Here is a 25,570-nt window from a genome sequence, read left to right on the forward strand (position 1 = left end):
GTCATGGCGTTATTAAATAAACATTTGTCAAATCTAACAAACCGTTGATAATCGTCCGTCCCTATCCATCATATAGACATTTCTGTTTGTAAAATAGAGGTAAAATTTTGAAGAAATTTGTAAGAGGTTGCTAATTGGTCGGTAAATATGAAACCAATCCATAATTTAAAATAGGCGTACGTACCTATAAATAGTACCATACGTACCATACAATCAAAGGGGAAATGTAGAGATAGAGGCACAATGGATTTTATGGAGGAACAAGCAATTCTACAATTTATTTTAGACACACTTTTATTGCTGACTGTACTTTTTCTCATTTGCATGTCTATCGAGTACTTCTTGAGACCCTTCTATAATGAGCTTAAGCTCGATATGTTTGTGTTTTTCGATCGCGGAGTTCATTTGGCTACCAACCGACTGCATGATCACTATCATCAGGCTCCAATTTCACCACGGCTACAATTGTCAGTGACATATGTTGAGCGACAATTGTCAAGCAATTGTGTGTTGTTTGTTGTATTACAATTTTATAAAATATTTTCTATAGAAATACTTAGAAACATGACAGGCAGTTTGCTACAATTGTATGTATTACAATTATGTTGTGAAACAAGAATTATTTTTTTAGTCGACATATTTGTAGAATTGTCGGTGAATCTTGACAGGAAATGAGTTATATGTCGGAATTTCGTTACAATTGTAGTGTTTCTTGTGACAATTGTCATAAACTTAGCAAGAGAAATATCTGTTTTTTTCCGATATAATAAAGTTTTTTTAAATAATACAATGATGGTGGCAAACAGGAATACGGCCCGCCCGATGGTAAGTGGTAATCGTAGCCCATGGATGCCTGTGACGTCAGCAACAGTGATTTTACAATTCGTCGCACCTGTCACCGTGGTGAAATTGGGGCCATCACCTCTGTGCTAGCATATGATTGCATTGTCACCGGAATTACGATAGTATACCTAATCCAAATTTCAATTTGTGGCATTAGGTGCTCACTAGTACTTATTTTGTTTCCATCACACAGGCCACAAAGCCTCGCCTAGAGGTTCGTTAAAGACAAGCAACATTATAGTTATTAAGTACTCGAAGAAGAAAGAATTAATAATGCCTCATTATATCTAATTAAATTATACAGAATATTCTTACCGGGATTCGAGCCTCTGACACCATGGATGGCCTGCAACTAACTACTAACTCTATTAACTAGGCCAGACAGCAATATTGGCAATTTCTAAACTTAGTGGCGACCTTGAACTTGAATCCGATTCTCATGACGAAGTAGTGTGCGATATTCCAACCCATGTTGCATGTGTGTTTATCAGGATTAGGACATGTCTTATACGTACACGTATATTTAAAAAATAATATGAATGGATGGAACTATCTAATCGGACAAAAACACATTTGGTAATTTCTGACTTCTGTGAATTTGGTGATTGTTAACTTTGATAAGATTTTACTTCTTGGGTACATTATATTTTATCCACGGATGAAGTGGAAGTTATATTAGCCCTATTATAAGTAGGTACTAAGATTTATAATACTTAGGTAGGTACATTAAATCAACATGGACCAAGCAAAAGCAGGGAAATGAAATATTAACTAGATATTATTGATCTATATATATAAATGCAAGTGTCCTGACTGACTGACTGATTCATCAACGCAGAGCCGAAACTACAAAAGCCAGAAAGTTGAAATTTGCACACCAGATTGCATTTATAAAGTGTACAAGAGATAAGAAGCGATTTTGACAAATTCAATCCCTAAGGGGGTTAAAAAGGGGATGAAAGTTTGTATGGGGTTAAAGGTTTCTTTTAAGCTAGGAATTTAAAACTTCGTAAAAAGATATATTATTAAAATACAAGAAAACTAATTTCAACGTTTTTGAAAATTCATCCCCTAAGGTGGTGAAAAAGGGGTTGAAAGTTTGTATGGAAATCAAACATTTTTTCGAGTGGTGGACTTGAATCTTTGTTTTTAGGAATATTATTAGAAGACAGGAAAAGTAATTTCAGCGTTTTGTAAAATTCATCCCCTAACAGGGTTAAAAAGGGGTTGAAAATTTTAATCCATTACAAAAGGTTTGAATCTTCTTAGAAAGGCATAATAGCCGATTACAAAAAAAAGTGATTGCAACGTTTTTGGAAATTCAACCCCTAAGGGGGTTAAAAAGGGGATGAAAGTTCGTCTTCGGGTGCAAATTTTATTTTAAGTTAGGAACTTGAAACTTTGTAAAAAAGTATCAAATTTAAATACAAGTAAACTAATTTCAGCGTTTTAGAAAATTCATCCCCCAAGGTGGTGAAAAAGGGGTTGAAAGTTTGTATGGATATCAAAAAAATTTTCGAGCACGGGACTTTTAATCTTTGTATTTGGGGATATTATTAGAAGACTATAAAAGTAATTTCAGCGTTTTGTAAAATTCATCCTCTAACAGGGTTAAAAAGGGGATGAAAGTTTGTATGGGGTTAAAGTTTTTTTTTGAGCTACGAATTTGAAACTTCGTTAAAAGATATATTATTAAAATACGAGAAAACTAATTTCAGCGTTTTTGAAAATTCAACCCCTAAGTTGGTGAAAAAGGGGTTGAGAGTTTGTATGGATATCAAATTTTTTTACGAATGCGGGACTTGAATCTTTGTAGTTGGAGGTATTATTAAAAAACAGGAAAAATAATTTCAGCGTTTTGTAAAATTCATCCCCTAACAGGGTTAAAAAGGGGTTGAAAGTTTGAATCCATTACAAATGGTTTTGAAACTTCTTAGAAAGGCATAATAGCCGATTACAAAAAAAAGTTATTGCAACGTTTTTGGAATTTCAACCCCTAAGGGGGTTAAAAAGGGGATGGAAGTTCGTCTGCGGGTGCAAATTTTATTTTAAGCAAGGAACTTGAAACTTAGTAAAAACGTTTTAAATTAAAATACAAGAAAACTCATTTCAGCGTTTTTGAAAATTCATCCCCTAAGGTGGTGAAAAAGGGGTTGAAAGTTTGTATGGATATCAAACATTTTTTCGAGCGCGGGACTTGAATCTTTGTATTTGGGGATACTATTAGAAGACAATAAAAGTAATTTCAGCGTTTTGTAAAATTCATCCCCTAACAGGGTTAAAATGGGTTTATAAGTTTAAATCCATTACAAATGCTTTGAAAATTCTTAGAAAGGCATAATAGCCGATTACAAAAAAAATAATTGCAACGTTCTTGGAAATTCAATCCCTAAGGGGGTTAAAAAGGGGATGAAAGTTCATCTTCAAGTGCAAATTTTATTTGAAGCTAGGAATTTGAAACTTTGTAAAAAGGCATTATATTAAAATACAAGAAAACTAATTTCAGCGTTTTTGAAAATTCATCCCTATGGTGGTGAAAACGGGGTTGAACGGGGGGGCATTTTTTCGAGCACGGCATTTGAATCTTTGTATTTGGGTATATTATTAGAAGACAATAAAAGTGATTTCAGCGATTTGTAAAATTCATCCCCTAACAGGGTTAAAATGGGGTCCAAAGTTATAATCCATTACAAATGCTTTGAAACTTCTTAGAAAGACATAATAGCCGATTACAAAAAAAGTAATTGCAACGTTTTTGGAAATTCAATCCCTAAGGGGGCTAAAAAGGGGATGAAAATTCGTCTTGGGGTTTAAATTTAATTTTAAGCTAGGAACTTTAACTTTTTGGAAAAAAAGGTAATAAATTAAAAAACATGAAAACTAATTCAAGCATTTTTGAAAATCATCCCCCAAGGTGGTGAGAAAGGGGTTGAAAGTTTGTATGGAGATCAGATATTTTGTGAGTGCGGAATGCGGAACTTGAATCTTTGTATAAGGGTATAGGTACCTATTATGAGAATACAAGAAAAGTAATTTCAGCAACCAACATCAAAATCCACTTGACTTAAAACTTCATACAACTTGCTAAAAAAGAAAAGTACTTAATTTCAACATTGCTTGGATATGAAAATTATAGTTACTAAAGATGTAAAATGAAGTTGAAGATAAGATTCCACGCGGACGAAGTCGCGGGCAACAGCTAGTTTTAAATACATATAACTAGAATATACTCGTATCAGTCGTATCTAACCCCCTAATACAATCAAATTAAGGACATAGCACGCCGTCTACCTTTACCCAATGGTAATAACGCCATTTCATAGAGCTTATCCACATCATGCCTAGTATTTTGCAATAGATATTTTATTTACGGCATGTCGCCAATAAAATGCATCTCGTTTTCGCTTTCGCATGCACCGTATTTTCTCTCCTTTCCCTTCAAATTTGAATTACTGGGCGTCAGCATAGGCTTCGCACCTATTTACCAATTGAAAAGAAGTGCTCCAATACAACTGAATCACGCAGTTTATCAGGCGCATTGACACGAATCGTTAGTGCCTCTCATTATTATACCTACGTCAAACGGCTATGATGTGTGATTAAATACCTATCTACAATCGAAGTGACTATATTAACGCTCCCAACTCAATCAAACCCTCAGAAATTAGCTCTTTACTTATTTTGTAATTTGAGTAGTATTTTGGTACGCGTGATTAATACCTACGATATAAAATTAGTCGAGACAAACTCCAATATGTAATTATTTTGTGTAGGTCTACTGGCTTATTCGTATCTAATGAGAGCTCACTCCCCAGCTGTGAGGTACGGCAGAGTACCGAAAAGGCCCAGGGAAGTGGTAAGCACCGATAGCATGCCCGACCTGAGCAGAAGTGTGCCCTCGTCGGGGGTCGTTCCCATCGCGGGCCTAGAGGAGATGGAGGGGGACAGCCTGCGGCATGGCGTGGCCAAGGAGCTGGCCAAGATGGTGACGGCCGCGCACCGCACCAACAACTCCTACACCGAGGAGCTGCGCCGCTCGCTCACGCCGCGGGCCATCTTGCTACACGTCGACGACTCCGACAACGAAGGCAAGTGCCTACTACTAGGGTGCTCTCTACCTACATACTACAGATGACATTTTTACAAACCCAATTGGTATGCAAAACCTGTAGGCGTATTTGTATTAATAATATTTTTGTTGAATCTTCCGAATATAAACTAGGTCGTCGAGATTGAAGTTTAGATCCTAACTTTTACTTCCCGTTCTAGCGGAGTCAGTTATGAAGTTGACCCAAAAAATTTTTATTAAGCTATGGAGCTGCGGTCATTTAATAATTTTTTCACCATCTTTTTGCGGTAGGATATTACTAAACATGTATATGTTTAGAAGCTGCATGAATTGCGCTTTATTATAGTATTTTTTGTATGATACTTTTGGCCACTATACAGAAGTTATTAGCTCTCAAAGCAAAAACCTCCATCCCATATTTTTACCTTTTTACGTTTTTCTTGCAAAATTACTATGAAACTGAAAAAAACAAATATCAGCAATGAATTCCACGTCTTCGGTTTACACGAAAATGATACCAAACTTGCCCTAGTAGCCACCAAGACCAGAACAGATTTTTTTGAATGATGACGGGTGGCGGCCATCTTTGTACTCCGCCCTCCTCGACTAGACGCACGCTTCTTATCGCCTCCGAGGCTAGAAATGCTTAGAATTACTCAGAGATCATATGTGATGAAGCTCATAGCTTAATAAAAAATTTTTGGTTCATATATGGCAGCGATCCGTAACTGACTCCAGTATTCCTCATAGTAGAAGGAAAAGATTATTAGTTAGCAAGTTCCATAGAATTGCATTTTAGGGGCATAGCTGTTGATATAATTACAATAAATTGTGTCTAAATATTTTCTATTGTAATGTTAATATCCAGAGAGGAAAATGAGGACTACGTTTGTATGAAAAGGCGATTTCGCGCGGTTTACATAGGAAACCTCCACTTTCTCCACTTTCGTCTTAAGGGGCGTTCAAACTACTTAATAGATATAACAATTATGTGCTTAACAAAAATTTAACTCTACTGTTATTATCAGAGAACAAGGGCCAGTTGTATCAACCACATTTGACAGGCTGATGATCAACGTCAGCCGGCGCGCCCCGGCGCTTTACTATGAAACTTTCCATACATAAAAATTTATCGAACTCTTTAACGATACGTTAAAGAGTCGCTAAGTACCTAGACATTTTTGGTTATTAAGGAAAAGATTCAAAAAATTAAACGTTTATATGGTGCACTTGGCTAAATGTTGCTATGCTTAAAATACTTGTGCATTTAGTTATTGTTGTTTTAAATACTTTATACACTTTTAAATATATATATAGAACTAGTACGAGTAAGAGCATAACTCGTATAATAAACCTACTACCAACGACCAACAATAAACGGTAAATTAATTAACTGTCTCCGATTATGCCACAATGCCCGACCAAGATATTTAATGTCTGATACGATGTTTGTTTTATTCATCAAAACGAAAGAAACAATCAGTGTATTTTGAAACTAGGTGATTTATTGTCATTTTGGTAATTCGCCTATATCACAGAATAAGCATTTAGCATCGTGTTTTATTAGCTTTGTGGCAAGTGTCTCCAAAGTACGAGTGGCCCTACCACGAAAACCGAAACTTTACTCCAATGAAGTCGTAATTACAAATTACTCTAATAATTAGAGTACCTAATAAAGATTTTCGCGTTTTCGCGCCAGAGAAGTTTCCATTTGAAGTTACCATAAATCCAAGTTTTCATTTTACGCGCAGAGCCCTCTGGTCAAAAAGTTTGGAGACTCTGGGTGTTGACAATTGAATGATGAGTGATGATCGGGATATGTCGGGGCAGGCAGTGGCGGCGAGGAGGCGGCGTCGTCGACGACGGACCGCGCGACGGACGCGCGCGCCGCGCTGTGGCAGCACGTGGCGCTGCGCATGACGCCCGCCGTGCAGCAGGTCGTCGAGTTCGCCAAGCGCCTGCCCGGCTTTCACACGCTGCCACAGGACGACCAGCTCATCCTAATCAAGGTAACCTTACAATGCTACTTCCCCTCAGCCGTTGCCTTGTTATGTTTTTTTTCTATTTTATTTTTAGTGTCCCACTGCTGGGTAAAGGCTTCCCCTAGTTTATTCCACTCACCCCTGTCGTGTCACAAAGGTATTGTGGACAGATGGAAATACCACCCTTAGCCATGTTCATTACTATTCCCAAATCAAAGTAGTTGTTGAGATATTTAGCGATGTAACAGACAGACGGACAGACAGAGCCGTAAGGGTTCCTTTTGGTACGACCCTAAAAAATATCATCAGACTAGGATTTCGGAAAACCCTGGTTAATAGCCCAAAATATTCGGGGGGCCGAGCTTTTTCCAGCTTAACTATATAGTTCTATTGTAGGGAAGCAGAAAGAACAATTTAACAGGGAATAACAGGGACAATGCTTAATGCTTAATTAACAAAAGATCTCACCTATAATTTAGCAGTAGGTAGGTTCAATTTTGTGCAAGCGTAAGCATGCAGTAGACCCTAATAACATGTATGGTGTTTCAGCTGGGATTCTTCGAGGTGTGGCTGTCGAGGGTGACCCGATTGTCGACCCCAGATTGTATCGTGTTCGATGATGGCACGACCATTACTCAGAGCCAACTGGATATAGTATATGACGTATGTAATTCATTCATTAATACTCAGATTTTTAGAAATACATAATTGTTGATTTATAATTTAGGTTCTAACTTCGAGACGCATTGGTAAATAGTTCAAAACAATCAGCGTCGCGTCTACAGCTTACGCGGCGGGCTTACATCCTGTTTAATTGAAAGTAATAAAGTTATCCTCTACAGGTCGCCATTTCTCAATTGTGAGCAATTTCGTTAAAAAAAATGGATTCAGTTTTTGTGTAACCATGGGGATTAGTAAGACCTGCAGCTCACAGGGCCACTAGTATAATTGTATAGGTACCTACCTACTTAGGTTATGTGACTTATGTAACAGGTGGCCTTCTCGACGGGGGTGCTGCGCTACGTGCGCGACGTGTCGGCGGTGCAGCTGACGGAGGAGGAGCTGGCGCTGTTCACGGGCGCGCTGCTGCTCAACCCCGCGCGCGCCGGCCTCAGCGAGCCCGAGCGCGTCAGCGCGCTGCACCGCGCGCTCGCCGACGCTCTACACCACACCGTAAGGCTAAGCGTATGCTGACACGCACTCGACACAGATTTTGATAAGTATGGAATGTCCTTGAGATGCAGCGTGCGTAGCTGAAGGACGTTGTATACTTTACAAAATCTGCTCTGCTTTGCGCTGCGTTGCCTGTGTCTTACCATGTATATAGGTGTATAAGGTTTCCTCGAACACATGCTGGATCTTTAAGTAGTGGCTATTCATATTTTTTCACGAGCAAGGGAAGTTCTAAAAAGGTATCGACGACGCGGAGTGCATGCTGCAAGCGCAGCTGTTGTAATTTAACAAAATACCATAAATGACTTATCTGGATCTAAAAATAATAACGCCTTATTATTCTGCAGCAGCATACTGCATAGTTTGCGACGTCTATAGTAATCAGCACACTAAATGTGGTTGTCGCAGGTGACGGGATCGGTCGGGGGCAGCGCGCGAGCCGAGGCGCTGGGCGCGGCCACGCGCGACGTGCAGGCGCTCGGGCTGCGCCACCACGAGCTGCTGGCGTGGTGCCGCGCGCACTGGCCGCGTCTCGTGCTGCCAGCACTCTTCTCCGAGATCTTCGACATCCCCAAGAGTGAGGACGACGAGGCAGGCGACGCCGACCGCGCCGAGGCCGCCGCGCCCGCCGCCGCCGCCTCGCCGTCCGCCGGACAAGGCACCGCCTCCGTCACGCAATTGCAGGGTTGAACATCGATCACCATCCGAATGAACAATTTCACATTACGAGTATATTAGCATTTAGGGGAGGTGGCATAAGGTGACCGTAGTGCCTAAGGGTGGTATTCCTTGTGTCCAATATCTTGGGCCAATGTCATTGCGTTTCACTCTCCTATTAAGCAAAATGTAAGACAAGATACGAATTGGACAAAGAAATTGGACAGGTGGAATACCACCCTAAGGCGAGCGTATGTGAAAATTTAAAATTAGGTAGGTACTCATGCGTTGCCTACTTTTATTTTCTTTCAGTCTATATTCCCCTCACAACGTATGTAGGTGGGTAATTAGTAACAGACTACAATCGGTATTATCATACTATGTTTAAATGATACCAATAAAAACCGGCCAAGAGCATAAGCAAGCCCGCGCATAACGAACTTTTGAATTTGATCATTTAAAAACTAAAAATAAATACCGGCGCGCATTTGGCCATTTGTTTACATACTTGTTATATTACCTACCTTAAATTTTCAACTAGGTACATACCTAGGTACTAAAATAAGAATAAAGTTGTGAGCGGTATTGAGACAAGAAAATTGAAGAAAAAATTAGATCTTTAACAAAACTCCATATGATACTTATACACCGTGTTTTTTTTTATTTCCGTTAATTTCAAGGGTGCATCCCTGAGCTTAAATCAAATAACTTTCTCAAAAACACCGATATCCTAATTAACTCCATTTCGGAGATATCAATAATTTATTTTTTTCCTATAAGGCCTCTACAAGCGTGTACACTTGCCTTAGGGCTGGTTTACATATTGATTAGTGTTTAGAATCAGTTCATAACATTTGCTACTAAAGTTAAGTACAATCTCGGTCGATAGATGTTCGAAATGACATTGATATGTCAAAGGTTTCAATTGTCTGGTTGAGTTAAATGTAATGCCCGTGTTATAACAACGCTATATGCTACATTTAATTACTCATTAAACTTAATTAAAAAAAAATACAAAAAAATTTATTTTTTTTGAAAATTAACTATGCCATTTAGTTATCTTAAATGTACTTAACCATACCCCGAAGTTAACGGAATTCAATAAAAACACGGTGTATATTATGTACCTACTTGTAAAACTTACAAGCTTCTTATGACAAAGCTTATGTATGTAACGTAAGCTTTGGTTAGTGCTGAAATAATTTTATACCTCACAAACCTTTGGTCACAAATGTCAATAAATAATTGGTTTGTAACCGAAATTCGTAAGGTGGAGCATGCCACGACACGCACACCAACCACGTGTTACTTTCGAAAATTCGTTTAATTATATACCTACCGTTTTTCGCGCAATAAAGTAAATGTAAGAAAGAACTGGTTTTCCTGTGTAACATACCACTGCGGTGGCGCGACAGTCAAGTACGTATGTACTAACCTATCTACCTTTTTATGTTTTGTCACATTGCAATAGGCACAAAAATGTAAATAACTAGGTAGATAGGTAGGTACCTACTTTGGTTTCGTTGGCCAGACTTGCGAAGTTAAATGTTGACAGATATATTACATATTATAAGTACCTACCTACTTGATATTTTAAGAAAAATAATATACTTATTAGAATAGGCGCCTAGTTGGCTTTAAAAACCTGAGGTGCAATAGAAAGAATACTTTAGGATTAGTATGATTTCAAATCCGATCTCGACCTTGAGACTGATCAACGCTGTATGTACAGCTAGCAAACCTATTTGCTAATAGCTTTGCTGACTGTACATCTACACCTATGTTATTTTCCATTCGAGGGGTGAGCAGTTAAACCCGATAAGTCGAGATATTTTTTTATTTATATAAGAACTCCAGGCAATGTAGGTAGGTAGTTGAGTGAAAAAATATCTCGACTTATCGGGTTTGACCGCCCACCCCTCGCATTACGAGATACCACTACGAGGTTTAATATTTACGTTCTTATTATATTTATAGGTGTTTGTTTTGCTATTATTATTTCGTTTTTTTTAAGCTTTACAAGCCAAGCTCCATTTGCACGCTATGAGAACATGCATGCAATACAAATTTAATACATTGCTAACTACAGAGTAGGTACAATGAATTAAGTCTCGACAAAATACCGCAGTGTAAAGAAGATCGCATGCAAGTCCTTGATCCATCTAAATGGGGCTGATTAAGTACCCGTCTATACGTTTAAATTTTTCCGCTAAGTATTTACCGACTCTATATAGATATAGGTTTTAAAGTTTTCACTATTGGCCAAATATTACGAAGTATCATCAAGGTAAAATTACAGCTGATCTTAGTTATGAAGTCTCTTAAAATTTAATATTTTTGAATGCCAAATTCATCAAGTCATCTAATCTCTTCTTGCCACGAATATCTGAAGGGCCTACCGCGAACCACGTTCGACGTGTTGCCTCTGTCGCACGTGTAAATTCGTACGTAAGTGTGACAGGGAGGCAGCACGTCGAACGTGGTTCGCGGTAGGCCCTCTGGACCCCATTTCATTTAGTTAATAGCTACTATAGCTAAGTATAGCTACAATAAGTCAAGCTGACAATATTGAGGGTCCTTTTGGCACGTGTGACAGAGGCTACGCTTACAGAAACTAAATATTTAATTGTACCTTGAAACTATAAATTAGAAAAGACTTGCTTCCAGGCCCAATGACAACACTCTGTACAGCCTAACGGATATACATATACTTATATGATCATGTGCAGATATGAATATCATTATAACAGTGTAGGTATATATGTATACCTGTCTAATCACGGCTGAGCGGTGCAAAGATGGTAAATATCAATAAGTAGGAATTAAATAAATTGTTCAAAATCCATGCATAGGTAGATGTAGTACAAGTAAGTACCTACCTACAGGTACATTTTGTCTCACTAAAATTAATCAACTACCTACTCGGAGGTAATATCAATTCAAAAGGCCACGTAATCAATAAGTGTCTGGAAATGGCCAGTTGTTTATATGTATTATGTAGTCGTAGTGGTGCCTCTATCGATATATTTAAGTATAATGGCTACTATTAAAGTTTCGTAAAAGTTAGGGTTAACAAAATACATATATATATTGTATATGGTTGTCACAAATAGAAAATATTTTAAAGTATGTATTTTTGGATCATAATACATATTAGGTCACATTGTTCAAATAGATTATGCATGTACATGACGTATTGTATATAAATTATTTTGAATCTAGTTTTAGTAACAAATTATATTACATAAAAAATATAAGGCGATGATAGACTTTAACTAACATATATGTATTATGTAGGCAGAGGCGTAACTAGGGGGGGTTGGAGGGGGCACGTGCCCCGGGCGCCGTCCAAGGGGGGGGGCGCCAAAATGGGCAAAATACCTCCCATAGAAAATGGACCAGTCAAAATGTAGGACACAGCCAAATTTTTTTTTCGTGACTTGCTCAGTATAATCCTAAAACCTCCCTGGCAACGGAAATGCAGTTATTTTATAGCCACCCTGTATACAGGATGGTCCAAACCTTGACGTCAAAAAAATTTTTTAGAATCGTCGTCGTGGGTTATCAGAATATACCCCATGTATGTTAGCCGATTTTTCGTAGTTTACGAGTTTAACTTTTAACTTTTGTTAAGAAATTCCGGGGTGAAGCTTTGCTTTGCTTTTATGTCTTCTAATAATTGTTCGTGGTATTTGCACTGATAACATGAAATAGCGATGGGGAAGTGACCCCATAAAATAACAGTAGAAATAACAAAAGAGGACTATTTTTAATGAATTACTAATTTGGAAGCTTTCCACCTCAGTTTCTTTGACCGGCGACTCTGAAAAATTAGGACTATTAAGTATCCCTTTTTTGACCTTTTAAAAAAACTTAGGGTCTAGCAGTTTCTAAAATATTAAAAAGTCCTTGAAATCGCTTGTATTTTTTATTTATTTAGGTAAGGGCAACATCTAAGCTTGACATGCTTGAACGTAAAAGTTTGTCTTTTTTTCCCAACTCAGCCAAGGTGTTTTTAGGGTTCCGTACCCAAAGGGTAAAACGGGACCCTATTACTAAGACTTCGCTGTCCGTCCTACTGTCACCAGGCTGTATCTCACGAACCGTGATAGCTAGATAGTTGAAATTTTCACAGGTGATGTATTTCTGTTGCCGCTATAACAACAAATACTAAAAACAGAATAAAATAAAGATTTAAATGGGGCTCCCATACAACAAACGTGATTTTTGACCAAAGTTAAGCAACGTCGGGAGTGGTCAGTACTTGGATGGGTGACCGTTTTTTTTTCCTTTTTTTCGTTTTTTTTTGCATTATGGTACGGAACCCTTCGTGCGCGAGTCCGACTCGCACTTGCCCGGGTTTTTTTAGCAACTGCGCCGTTTTTCAAGGATTATGTTACAAAAAGAAACATTTAATAAAGTTCAATACTTAGTTTTTTTTTATAAATTAAATCTTCACCCCAGAATTTCTTAACAAAAGTTAAAAGTAATAAAAATCATTTTTTTTATGTAATAGTCAGCAAATGAGCAGACGAGCCACCTGATGGGAAGCGGTCATCGTCGCCCATGGACATAAGCAACATCACAGGAGCCACTTAAGCGCTGGCGACTCTTGAGAACCCTAAATACCCGCTTCTTGAAGTATCCCATGTCGTAGCGCAAAGGAAATACGTCAGGAGGCAAGTCATTCCACATTCTGCACGTTCTGGGGAGAAACGAGCGACATGCCCGCTTATTCTTGGTGTGCCATGTATCTAAGAAGTGAGGATGAACTTTGCTCCTTTGGCTGGAGGTGCGGTGATAGAAACGAGACGATGGCACCAAATCAAAAAGTTCTTCCGAGCACTCCCCATTATACAAACGGTAGAACATGCAAAGAGAGCCAACGTCTCTCCGAAGGCTAAGAGGTTCTAAGCCGTCAGTGAGTTCGGGATCGCCGACAATACGAACTGCACGCCGTTGGATGGAGTCAAGAGGAAGGAGCTGGTATTGTGGGGCGCCAGACCAGAGATAAGAACAGTACTCCATATGAGGTTGAACCTGCGCTTTATATAACAAAAGCCATCATAGTGCGATAACTACGCAACGTCAGCTAACATATTCTGATAGCCTACAGCGTGAGGAATTTAAAAAAATGTTTGGACGTCAAGGTTTGGACCATCCTGTATAAGACGTGCCGTGCTAACATCGCTCGTTCTGTGATACTAGGATGTCATGAAAAACCTGTGTCAGGTATTAAGAGCATTCTATCCAGAGTTTCGGTGTGGGATTGGGACAATTTAGTGCAATTCAATCCCACCAAGACTCAATTTTGCGCGTTTAGCGCTAAGAAAACCTCATTTTTCAAGGCACAAGCCTTCCCATGTCAGGGAGTATTGGGAGTCTCGGTGTTGACATCTTCATCAGTGACGTCCAATAATATCGTAGACACCTTGCTGGGTAGCCTGCGCTCGTATCCAAAAAAACTCGGCGTGCTCAATAAAGGGAGGCGATACTTTACTCTGGGGTAGACAGATCCCATTTATTGAGTACTGCTGTCACCTTTGGGCAGGAGCATCTGGATGCCACCTTGGACCCTTCAAATCAGCCCAAAGGCGCGCTGTACCTATGAATAGTCTACTCACAAGCGATATTGAACCTTAAGTCTAAGGAGATCTCCAAAAAATAAGTGTATAAGTTTTAAAATGGTCGGCAACGCGCATGTAACGCCTCTAGAATGTATTAGACGTCCATAGGATGCGGTGGCCTCTTACCATCAGGTGGGTCGTAAGCTTGTTAGCCACGGATGTACTTATTTGTCTCAGTTAAAAGTTACTAATTTAATAAGTAAAAAAGTAACCCTTTCGTTAGTTCATTTCGTTTGGGAGGGGGGGGGGCGCAAATTTGGTGCCTGCCCCGGGCGCCATATCTTCTAGCTACGCCTCTGTATGTAGGTAGGCTCCGTGCACGGACACTCGCAAAACTTGCTGAGATTTTGATGTATTGTTTTTAAACGTTTTTTGTGCAGTTGTAAAGTTGCACCTAGCTAAGACTTGGCTGCGGTTTTGATAGCACAGACGGTGCAAGTGTTATTTTTTATACGTCATAATTTCATAGTTTATAATAACACTTACAAAGTCCGGACTATCAAAATCGCTGCCAACTTAAATAGCTTGATCTAACTCTATACAAGGTGTTCGTTTTTAAAGTCCGTTAATTTCAAGGGTGCATTCCTGATTAACTTTCTCAAAGAAACCGATATTATTTCTTTTTATCTGATAAGGCCCCTACGAGCGTGTACACTTGCCGTAGGGCCTGTTTACATATTGATTAGTGTTTAGTTTATACACATTTTGCTACTAAACGCAAGTAGTTACTATCTTCGGACGATCGATATCCGAAATGTCATCGGTATGTTATAGTTCTCAATTGTTTGGTGCAATGCTATTAATTTCATGCAGTTTCCTTAAATGTAAGTACAAACAGCAACACTCTTAACTGTAATCGGTGGACCTTATTACCGAAGGCATAAGGTTCACCGATGAACAGTTAACAGTGTGGGCGATGGGTACGTACTTAACCTTACCCCGAAGTTAACGGAGCTTAAAAAAAACCACCGTGTATATGTACTCGTCTTAAATCTCCGCCAAAATAGGTACTATGAGAATGTAATTGATTAGCGGAATGTATCCCAGTAGGCCAAGCACTTGATTGGCGCGCCAGTATCTCGCGGCGTGACAGACTACCTGTTCCTATTTTAGTAACATAGAAAAAGACGGGTATTAGTATATCTCGCCGCGAGATACTGTCGCGCCAATCATGTGCTAGTCCAACAGGATCAAATAAGACACATATTTTGGATGCATAAAATACGTCTGTCTCTTATGAAATGTAGAGTTTATTAATAATGTTAGTGATAAGTGATAAGAACATTGCTTAATTAGTTATAGTACCTATATACTTGAGGGTGTTAATGTCATACATACTAAATTAAACTTGATGTAGCCGCATGTCTTGCAAATTATATCCAGATTATAATATTCTCTAATATCCAGAGTTCATACTTTCACTCAACTATTTACCAACATTTACTTTACAGCAGGGGTGCAACTCTTCTCCGCCAGACTCAAAACAGCTGTAACAGCCATCGAAAATCCAATTTGGTTTTTGAGTGTGCGCGAAGATATACTTACAGCCTTATGCGTGATGGGCTGGTGATGCTAGGGAACAAATCAAATTATTTTATTTATTAAACTACCTCCGGTCCTGGTCAGTTCGGGTCACCCTCTGCCCACCCCAGTCACCCATCTCTAGCTCCACGTAATGGCACCAAATCCTAAATAAATATAGGGCGTCCATAGGTTTGTGGGGACATGATCAATAATGCTGACTTTCATCAGACTTCAAGAAAAGGAGGAGATTATCAATTCGACCGTCTATTTTGTATGTAAATATTTCTCCGTCATTTCAGAACCGATTTGGAAAATTATTATTTTGTTTGCAAGTCTATAGTTCCAGATTGGTTTTGTATGTAAGTATTTCTTCCTCATTTCAGAACCGATTTGGAAAATTATTATTTTGTTTGCAAGTCTATAGTTCCAGATTGGCTTTGTATGTAAGTATTTCTTCCTCATTTCAGAACCGATTTGGAAAATTATTATTTTGTTTGCAAGTCTATAGTTCCAGTTTGGTTGTGTATGTAAGTATTTCTTCCTCATTTCAGAACTGATTTGGAAAACGATTGTTTTGTTTACTAGTAGAAGTCTATAGTTCCAGATTGTTTCCTGGGCCTTAGCGTTTTTCATATTTTCATCAACAAACCATGTATATAGTTACAATATTAGCTAGTTTGTTACTGCACGACACCTTGCACTTTGAGACTATGCGCTGAAACTTGGCACAGTTGATTGTTAGCTGGTCTTGAGCAGATACAGACCGGGAGCCGTCGAGAGCCACGTCTCATTTAGTGGGGAGGGGAGGGGGGAAGTTCGACGCCGCCGCGCTTCACTTGGAGCAACATTTCTCTAAAACTATCCCTATTAGGGCATGTGATATATCATTGTCGGATAAATTAAGGATGAGAAATCTAGTTTTGGAACTAAAACAATGCACTTTCTAACAAAAAAAAAAGCGTAAAGTAGAAAAGACTAAAAAACGTATTTGTGATTTTTTCATAATTACCAATTTTTTTTTTAAGTGTAGCAGGAATCTGAAAACAATAAATACAGTTGTAAAGCTACACTTATTACGTTTAAGAAAATATATAGTTTATTATACAAAACTGTCGATAAATGGGAGATAAAAAATAATAATAAGCGTGGGTCAGAGTGATCTCAATACAAAATACTATGAATGTGGGAAAGTTACTTATAATTTGTTCTACAATCGTTTATTTTTTTAAGTTTTTCGTAAATAACTCACTAACTAAATGAGACGTGGTTCTCGATGTCTACCGGTCTGTATCTGCTCAAGACCAGCTAACAGTCAACTGTGCCAAGTTTCAGCGCATAGTCTCGAAGTGCAAGGTCCCCATACCACGGTGTACAGTAACAAACAAGCTATATCGGTCAATAATAACATTAGTAATACCCCCAAACAACTTATAGACAGCTTTCTTTATTTTCTATCGAACTTAGTCGTGTGTTGACGCTTTTATATTGTTTATTTTTGCACGCTTAGAACGCGCGAAGGATAAAACTATTGACGACTGCACTACTGCAACTGCATTGCACTGACCATTAGAGTCAGACCAAGAATAGTCTGCAGCGGATTTGAGCAGTGCAAGTGTTATTTTAAACGTCAAACGTCTATGAAATTATGACGTATTTATTTTAAATGACACTTGCACTACGTGGGCTATCAAATCCGCTGCAGACTTTTTTTGGTCCGACTCTAGTTACTATCCGTTTCTATACCAAGCGGGATTAGCTGGACCATAATAAAATAATATGGATCAACTTCACAGAAAGCCTGAATTTCGGCAAACGAGTAAGTAAATCTTGCATGCAGAGCAGATGACGACCAGTTCATATCTGATTTCTTGCGGGCGTGGCCACTATATAAATAGAAAGCATTACTGCAATGTTCTGCCGCCAGAGTGCAGCACTAGTGCCCATACAAAACAAAGTAACTTTTTGGACAAGTTTTCACTGACATTGATGCATCAAGGCGGTTTTGTTTAAGTACCTGCCTACCGCGAAACGCGTAAGTCGAAATTTCGTTATCTGCCTCTATCGATCTAGAGTGATAGAGAGGCAGAAACCGAACATTCGATTGTTTTGTTTCACGGTAGGCAATTGAGCTAGTGACGCCCGCTACGCAGAGTTTTATGTAATATTCCCTATTGCATAGTCTGTGCGGAAAGAGAAGAGTCGTGGGATTTGAGGGCGCGCCAGTGCTATTTTATGGTTTTTGCTATGCTGATAACACTGGTCACGTGATTATAGTACGACACTAAAGGTCATGATACTTGAATCCCTTTTGTTCCGGTTTTTTACCACGGCTTACTAAACGGAGCCTGGTGGTGGTGTCGGCTCGTCAACTCAATCCTCTGATTTAGCGCAGGTACTAGTTTTCTTTTTAAAACACACGTTTTTATATTTCAGATACTAAAAAGTGACTGCGATTGACAAAACTGCTAAAACTAGTTAAGAATCTGCCCAATACAACTGTAATTTTAGTACCAAACAAGATAGAGTCTCATTTATGTACTGCCTAATCTGTGCAGTCCAACAGTTATTAAAACCGGGTAGATCGGGTAGAAATTGGGCAATAGAACTGTAATTTTATCTGGGATATATTTCACCCATTGTAAACTTGACTTGTAATGTATGTGTACATTATTAATAATAAATATGAATATGAATAAAAATAGTACATAAGTAGGTAGGCCTTATTGGGATATGTCCGGTTCTCTCATCTCACGATATTTTACTTCGCCGAAAAGTCACTGCTAAATATGAAATAATAATTTCGTAACTAACAGAACCTACAAATAAAGAAATATTTGATTAGAAAAAGTTTTATTCAGAACCTAGTAAACGAACTTAAAAATAAAGAAATATTTTATTAGAAAAAGTTTCATTCTTTGTAATCGAAGTCTGAATTAAAATATTCAACGTCACTTATGTTTGAGCTAGCTTCAAAACAACCAGGGACACTCATAGAACTATCTTCATCTGAACTGGATGTGCTTGAATCCGGCACGTAGATTACGAATTATTGCATATCACCTACTTAGCGGTCTTTTATTCGAGATACCGTAGGTACTTTTGCACAATTCTGAAAAAGAAATTACATAGAAATATGCATAAAATGGCAAGTATCAAGACTATTTCTAAGTTATTTTAAAGATCATGAATGACCTGCATATTTATGAAAATTAATATATTTTGAATGAATATACTTACCGATTATGTACCGGAGACAAGTTACTTAGGGGGCTTATTAAATAGGTAATTATTTAATATTAAATACAACATCAATACCCGCGAATAGCGGAAACACGTTCCGCGACTTTTTGTAAGTCGATAGTCGGCTTTTAGCCGTTTTCTTCCCGCTGACAAAACCGAACAATGTTAAATATAATTTTCCTTGTGGTTTTATGTACGGTTTTATCGTGTTTTGAAAATATTTTATACATAAAACTTGCGGTTTTTGTTAATAAAAATATACATTGACAGAAGTTTGTTTACTTTTTACAAGACAGGTGTCAAAGGTTTGATTGCCATATAAAATTTAAAATGTTATTTCCCGTTTCTGCCACGACTCTTCTCTTTCCGCACAGACTCTACATAACATAAAAAATTTATCCAGACTTTAAATCAATGGAGACACCAGTCATTTCCAATAAGCACAAATGGCTGGGGACCAATGCTGGGGAATAGGCCATAGAAAGGGGAATTAAATAACATTTCTCTTTAATGCTTATTTGTATTGCCACTTTCTTAAATGTACAAGGAAGAAACAAAAAGTGTTAAACAAAATACTTACTTAAAACTTACAATTTAAGAAATTAAATAATTCATCTTTTATTTTCAATAACAATAACAAAGCAAATAGCTAATTTTAGAATGTAGGCGACTATCATCGCGGATTAAAAAAAGCATTTCGTAAATCTAACTCTTTTATTATATAATATATAAAACGAATCATTACAATTCTAAAATGTTTTGTATGAATATTTTTATTGTTGATCCAATCACTTTATATATTATGAAGATGTAATAATTATTACATGACAAGAAAAGGTATATCTTAACAGGAAATTATTTAAAATCTTGGGCGTAAGTACGACGTATAGACAAAATTTAATATTTCAAATTTCTTGGGACCAGTATTCGCAATTTTAAATAAGTACGTACGTAGGTAGGTACTCGCACTAACTAGTCAGCATACTTGAATTAACCTTTTAACCGCCAGCAATTTTTGATCGAGCGTGCTTGTGGCGCCACCGACAGTAATTGTACCACGCAGAGTAAGGTTGGCATAGTTACGGGAGTTATAAATGTGCTGTAAAAACCAAATCAGATCTTTGTCTTATTTATCAGACTGTGGCGAAATGAGCTGGATATGTAATGTCTTATATATCAGACTCTGGCGGTTAAAGGGTTAAGAAGATTTAGACCAAACCATGACTGTTTCAGTATATCTTTAGACGCGTGTTAAACAGGCCAGTGGCTCATCAATAAAGTATTCTTGTTTTAATCCGATCAGCTCCCCAAGCCCTAAATACAGGTTATATAGTGTTTTCTTTTTCAGTGGTGAGGGAACCGTGTACAGATTAACAAAAATTTTCGCTGAAATCGTAAGGTTATCGAAATGGACACATATTATATAATGCCGGTCAAATTTAACACATTCACTGCCCCCAACGCACATGTGCGTTCACCGTCATACAAGTTTGTTCCTAGGCCACGCCCCCTGACAGTGAATGCGTTAAAGGACTCATACATGGTGGAGGTACTCAACAGCATGCAAGGTATCTCCCCAGCCGGGCTAGCACATGATTGGCGCGACAGTATCTCGCCGCGAGATAGACTACCCGTCCCTCTTTAATTAATACAGTTAGAAAAAAACGGGTAGTCTATCTCGCGGCGAGATACTGTCACGCCAATCATGTGCTTGGCCTACTGGTTGTTGATCTGCCGCTCGAGTAAATTTCTAAATCCCGGCTTAGGCTCTCTTATAAGGTACTAATTTCTTTATTCGTTAAGTTATCCGGTGATCCAGTAAGTGTTCCTGTTTAAAAAAATGTCATAGGTTTGATCTACTGTTCATACGTCAATACTTTTAATTCAGCTTGTATAAGGATCTGTCGTATTAACTGCAGGGTATATTTCATCGGAGTCTTAGATGTGCGACGATGTCTCAATAGTATTTTGTTACATGTTATGCGTTTTTACAAATATACATATTTTTAAATTACTCATAATTCATCATTAAAAACAATCTAATCGTTAATTGCACTATTAAATAGATTTTAGCAAGTCTACATACTATTATTAAGACCAATTAACAATACGGCGCAAAGTATATTAATGTACAATTAGCAGAAATGCTAATACATGATTCATAGTTACTAGTAGAAAGGAAATTGAAAAATATAGTGCATCTAGCATATTCAATGGAAAATCTAACGAACAAGACTTGAAATTGTACTTCCATATTTTACAAATATATTAAATATTGCTGTTTATTCGTATATCGCTAGTCTATGAGAGGGGTACCTACAGTAGGTAGGTAAGTCAACTATCTAAAATGTACGTACGTATACGTAAGCGTACAGGCGTCGCATCGAACGATACATTTACTCGAATAAATCACGTGTAAAAATACATTTCAGTATCAAACTAGATTAATTAATGCCGACGGCACTATAAAGGAGGCACTGATGATAACACACTGAAGACAATTTTACAATATAAATAAAAAATAAGTATTTTAGGTTTAATTGTGGTAAACGCTACCCAATTTAAGGTGCTTTTGTTAGCTTGGGGCTAATACAAATTTGTGTAATTGGAAGGTAGGTACTTATCCAATATGAGTAGATTCCTAAGAGGGTCGTACGCGGGGAGGAAGTATAATACAATATATTACTTTAAAACGTTCCGAGCGGGAAAGCCATTGCTGCGCATGATAGCGTATACTATTTATCCTCGCGCCGATTGTTCAAATCGGCCCACACAACACAGGCAGTATAGGCAGTGTCACAACCTACGCTAAACATAAAAGGAACTGGCGATTTTCAGCTTTACACTAGCGGCAAGATAGATCATTCAAAGTTAGAATGATATTTGAAAAATATACATGGCAAGATTCATTCACTAAAATCAATGCTAAGAAGCCTGTTAGTATCCGTTCACTCTGGGCTTATCAAATTATCTATATGTGTGTAATGCCGCACTGCAGTCTTCCCGCCTCTCCTATGTATGTGTGTAGGTAGGTAGATGTACGTATTATACATACGTACGTAGATACGTATGTACCACATAAATACCAGAGTTAAAACCTAAAGGACATAATGTGTCACACACCGTGTCCTTAACGAATTAACTCTACTAACATTTTTTATCTTGCCGCCTAGTTAAAAAAATAGGAAGTAAACGGCCCGTTTAGTGACAAAAACATTTTAGTCTATCCATCCCTCCATGCCAAACAAATAGATTTAATTTACATAAACTCTAATGCTCAGTTTTTACGACTTCCTGTACGGCCTGTCCATCGCCCACACTATTAACTGTACATCGGTGGGCCTTATGCCTTTTGTCCACCGATGTACAGTTAGCTGTGTTGCTGTTTGTATGTGTACTTAGGTTTAATAGTAATAGTTAGGGAGGCGAATAGGGGAATTTTCGGCAATACTCGAGCGTGGCAGTTTAAGATATGAGAGATACCTTAGACCTAATAGAACAACCTTGTAAAGTATTTAGCTCTATATGTAGTGACGCGCACCTAGGATAGACGATCAGATTAGTAAAAAAAAATGGATAGTCTGAAATGCTCGAGCGCGTCAGATTAAGATATTGGGGGTTGATTTTAGTGTTTAAAGACTAAATTTAACTAATCTGACGATAAGTCCTTGACGCCGCCGAGTTATAGGGTCGCGAACTTGTAAAAAAAAAACGTTAATCCGGCATTCTCGAGCGCGATTTTTTTATTATTTATTTTGAAGAATATAATCTAAAACTTACTAAAAATACAAAATCTGCCGGTTTCCGCATGACCGGAAGTGTGGAGGAGCCATTTCGTCTTCCTAAGAACGCGTTGCGGCATATAAGTCGCGAACGATACATTTTACAAAAAAAAAGTTTAAATAAACAAAAAAGGTAATTTTATTTTACACAAAAAAGGTCTCTTTACATTTTTGTCCAAAGTTAAAACTTTTTGACTTGAAGCATCATAAAATCGGTCAGATTAAGAGAACCCACCAACATTTTTGTCAGATTAAAAAAATATGCTTTCAGGATACCGAGATAAACCTCCCCTATGAAAATCTGACGCGCTCGAGTATTTCAAAAAAACTTTTTTTTTTTGCATTTTCAAAAATTCATCGTAACTTATCGTCACGCCGAAATCGTCAGTTTTTTTAAAGGAAGCTTCCTTGGGGCCTACTTAACACCCCTTCCGAAAATCTGACGCGCTCGAGTAAATTTTATTTTTTTGCATTTTTGACTACTTTATATGCCTACCCCCACCACGCAAACCGGCAGATTAGTATACCGTTGTTATCAGAGGCACTCGGGGCATACGTAGTATGAATATCTGACGCGCTCGAGAATGCCCAAGTAACTGTTTTTTTTAACATTTTTGAAAAACCGTACACGCCAAACCCACCGCTAAAATGGTTTTTGCCATACGAGCTTTTCTTTTCGAAATTATTTTATCTTTCGATTTTGATAGGTCTCGACGGCGCCGTTGAATTACGCCATTTAGCTATCTCGCCTCCCTAACTATAAGTATAATCATGTGAAAGGGATAGAAAATAATAGATAAATATTTAATCAAGTTTCCAGAAATGCTTGAACGTGTAAAGGCGGGATTTCACCAGTGTGCGGCACAAGTATTTTTGTACTAAATAAATATGCTTGTGCCGCATACTAGTGGAATCCCGCCTTAATAGATAGTTCCTATTTTAATATATTCCCAATAGAAGTTGTAAATATTAACTTTGTGGCTTACGTGATATTCGACTTTATCTCTTAGATTTATGAGGATACTCACGAGTTTAGACTACTTGGGACGCGTCTGTCTACAAAACTTTTATACTGTTACCTATAGGTATAAATATGTTTAGTATAATACATATATGCACTGTGACAGTAGATATAATTAAAAACGTAATTTTGGACGGCATTTTATTCCAAGTGAATTGAACAAGAGCTAACTAAAACTAGTACCTACTTAGAAGCATTATTACTAAGGTGGGAGTGTTGTTTGTGTAATACCTAATTATAATAATCTTTAGATAATCCATACACAATACATTAAGTAGTACGAGCATTATTTGCTCGTCCCATTTGATTTCGAGCATATATAATTTCAAATGAATTATTGTGTATGTACGTAATGGTGTAATAACATCTTTCCCTTCAATAATTCCTATTTTTCAACATTTTATCAACACCGATAGATTTGACCTGTTATGCAAATTATCATATGTATTTGCTTCTTTTAACATATCATCTGTTAAAGTAGATAATGTATTAGTATACCTAAAACGAACAAGCATTTCTGTAGGACATATGGATCAAGAAAATAATCTGAAAAGGAATTAAAATTAATTACGCTTTTTTGGCTTTTAGACTTATCTTAGTTTGGACTTAACTCACAATATATTTACTATGAAAATGTAGTAGCGCAGCCTTGGGTAGCAAAATTATCATTTCTCTAATCATTTGTTTTCATAATATTTGTATAACATAAGTCTCGAAGGATATAAAACCTCAGTCATAAAGGTTCTATACACCGTATCCGTTGAGCCAAAAAAATAGGAAACTATAAAACATTAGTAAATCTATTCAAATAACCATGAGTTTTATTTTAGAGTCAGATACACACTGAATTCGAATGTTTTAATAGTTATTTACGATACAAGTGCGAAAAACAGGAAATTCGGGACGAGTGGCAAATTTTAAAGCACGATCGAAGAGAACCGTAGTTACGTAATGTGCTTATTATAGCACCGGTGTCATTACGTAGCACCAGATTACTATAAAAATCTTTGTAACCCAGAACCAGGAAAAAAACGGAAGGCAACACGCAATCTTTGAATTCGGGTATAGGATAAGAAAGAGGCCCCACCCACTGGGACGTTTCGCATTGTTTCATCGCAAACGTCGTCACAACGTCGTGTTGCATATATTTTATGCCAAGCTACATTAAATCCGTTGCGAGTGGTGCCTCGCCCTAAGGCGCATATTAACGTATTTCTAGTTCAATTTAATTTATAACAGACTTTTGAATGATTAGTGTCGGACATAGTGTTATATTGTGTGACCTTAAATTCTTTACAATTTTGTTCTCCAACCTTGTACAGCAGGACCTTGCTTATCCGGACGGACAATGAAACGGCCGTTCACGGATTAGAAGTTATCTTCCGGACTCACATCTTTAATAAAATATGTTATAATATCTGTGCCGGCAAAAAAACGGAAATTGTAGATCAATTTGTAGATATGGAATTTCTTTTATATTTATAAATTACTTTGATGACAGTATTGACAGTAAGGAAAATTACTAGCAATAATCGCCAAAGATGGCAACTAACACGCGCCACTACAGCCTATATTAGCCTTCGTGCATTGCGACTTTCTAGGTGCACGATGATGCGTCGCACACGATAGGCGTGGGTTTCAAAAACCTAAGT

At 37.7% G+C, this 25,570-nt stretch overlaps 1 protein-coding gene across 2 annotated transcripts in view; it reads left to right on the forward strand.

The window, feature by feature from the left end:
• LOC134678494 (ecdysone-induced protein 78C) overlaps window positions 1-11,095 on the forward strand; it is a 36,674-nt gene extending 25,579 nt beyond the window's left edge. For both annotated transcript variants that reach the window (XM_063537070.1, XM_063537069.1), the window contains 5 exons: window positions 4,659-4,935; window positions 6,747-6,921; window positions 7,444-7,557; window positions 7,888-8,067; window positions 8,476-11,095. In XM_063537070.1, coding sequence (XP_063393140.1) covers window positions 4,659-4,935; window positions 6,747-6,921; window positions 7,444-7,557; window positions 7,888-8,067; window positions 8,476-8,757 — 1,028 coding nt within the window. In that variant the 3' untranslated portion in view covers window positions 8,758-11,095. The remainder of the gene's footprint in view (window positions 1-4,658; window positions 4,936-6,746; window positions 6,922-7,443; window positions 7,558-7,887; window positions 8,068-8,475) is intronic.
• The last annotated feature ends 14,475 nt before the right edge of the window (window positions 11,096-25,570 follow it).

This window comes from Cydia fagiglandana, chromosome Z, assembly GCF_963556715.1.
Source record: "Cydia fagiglandana chromosome Z, ilCydFagi1.1, whole genome shotgun sequence".
Taxonomy (NCBI): Eukaryota; Metazoa; Arthropoda; class Insecta; order Lepidoptera; family Tortricidae; genus Cydia; species Cydia fagiglandana.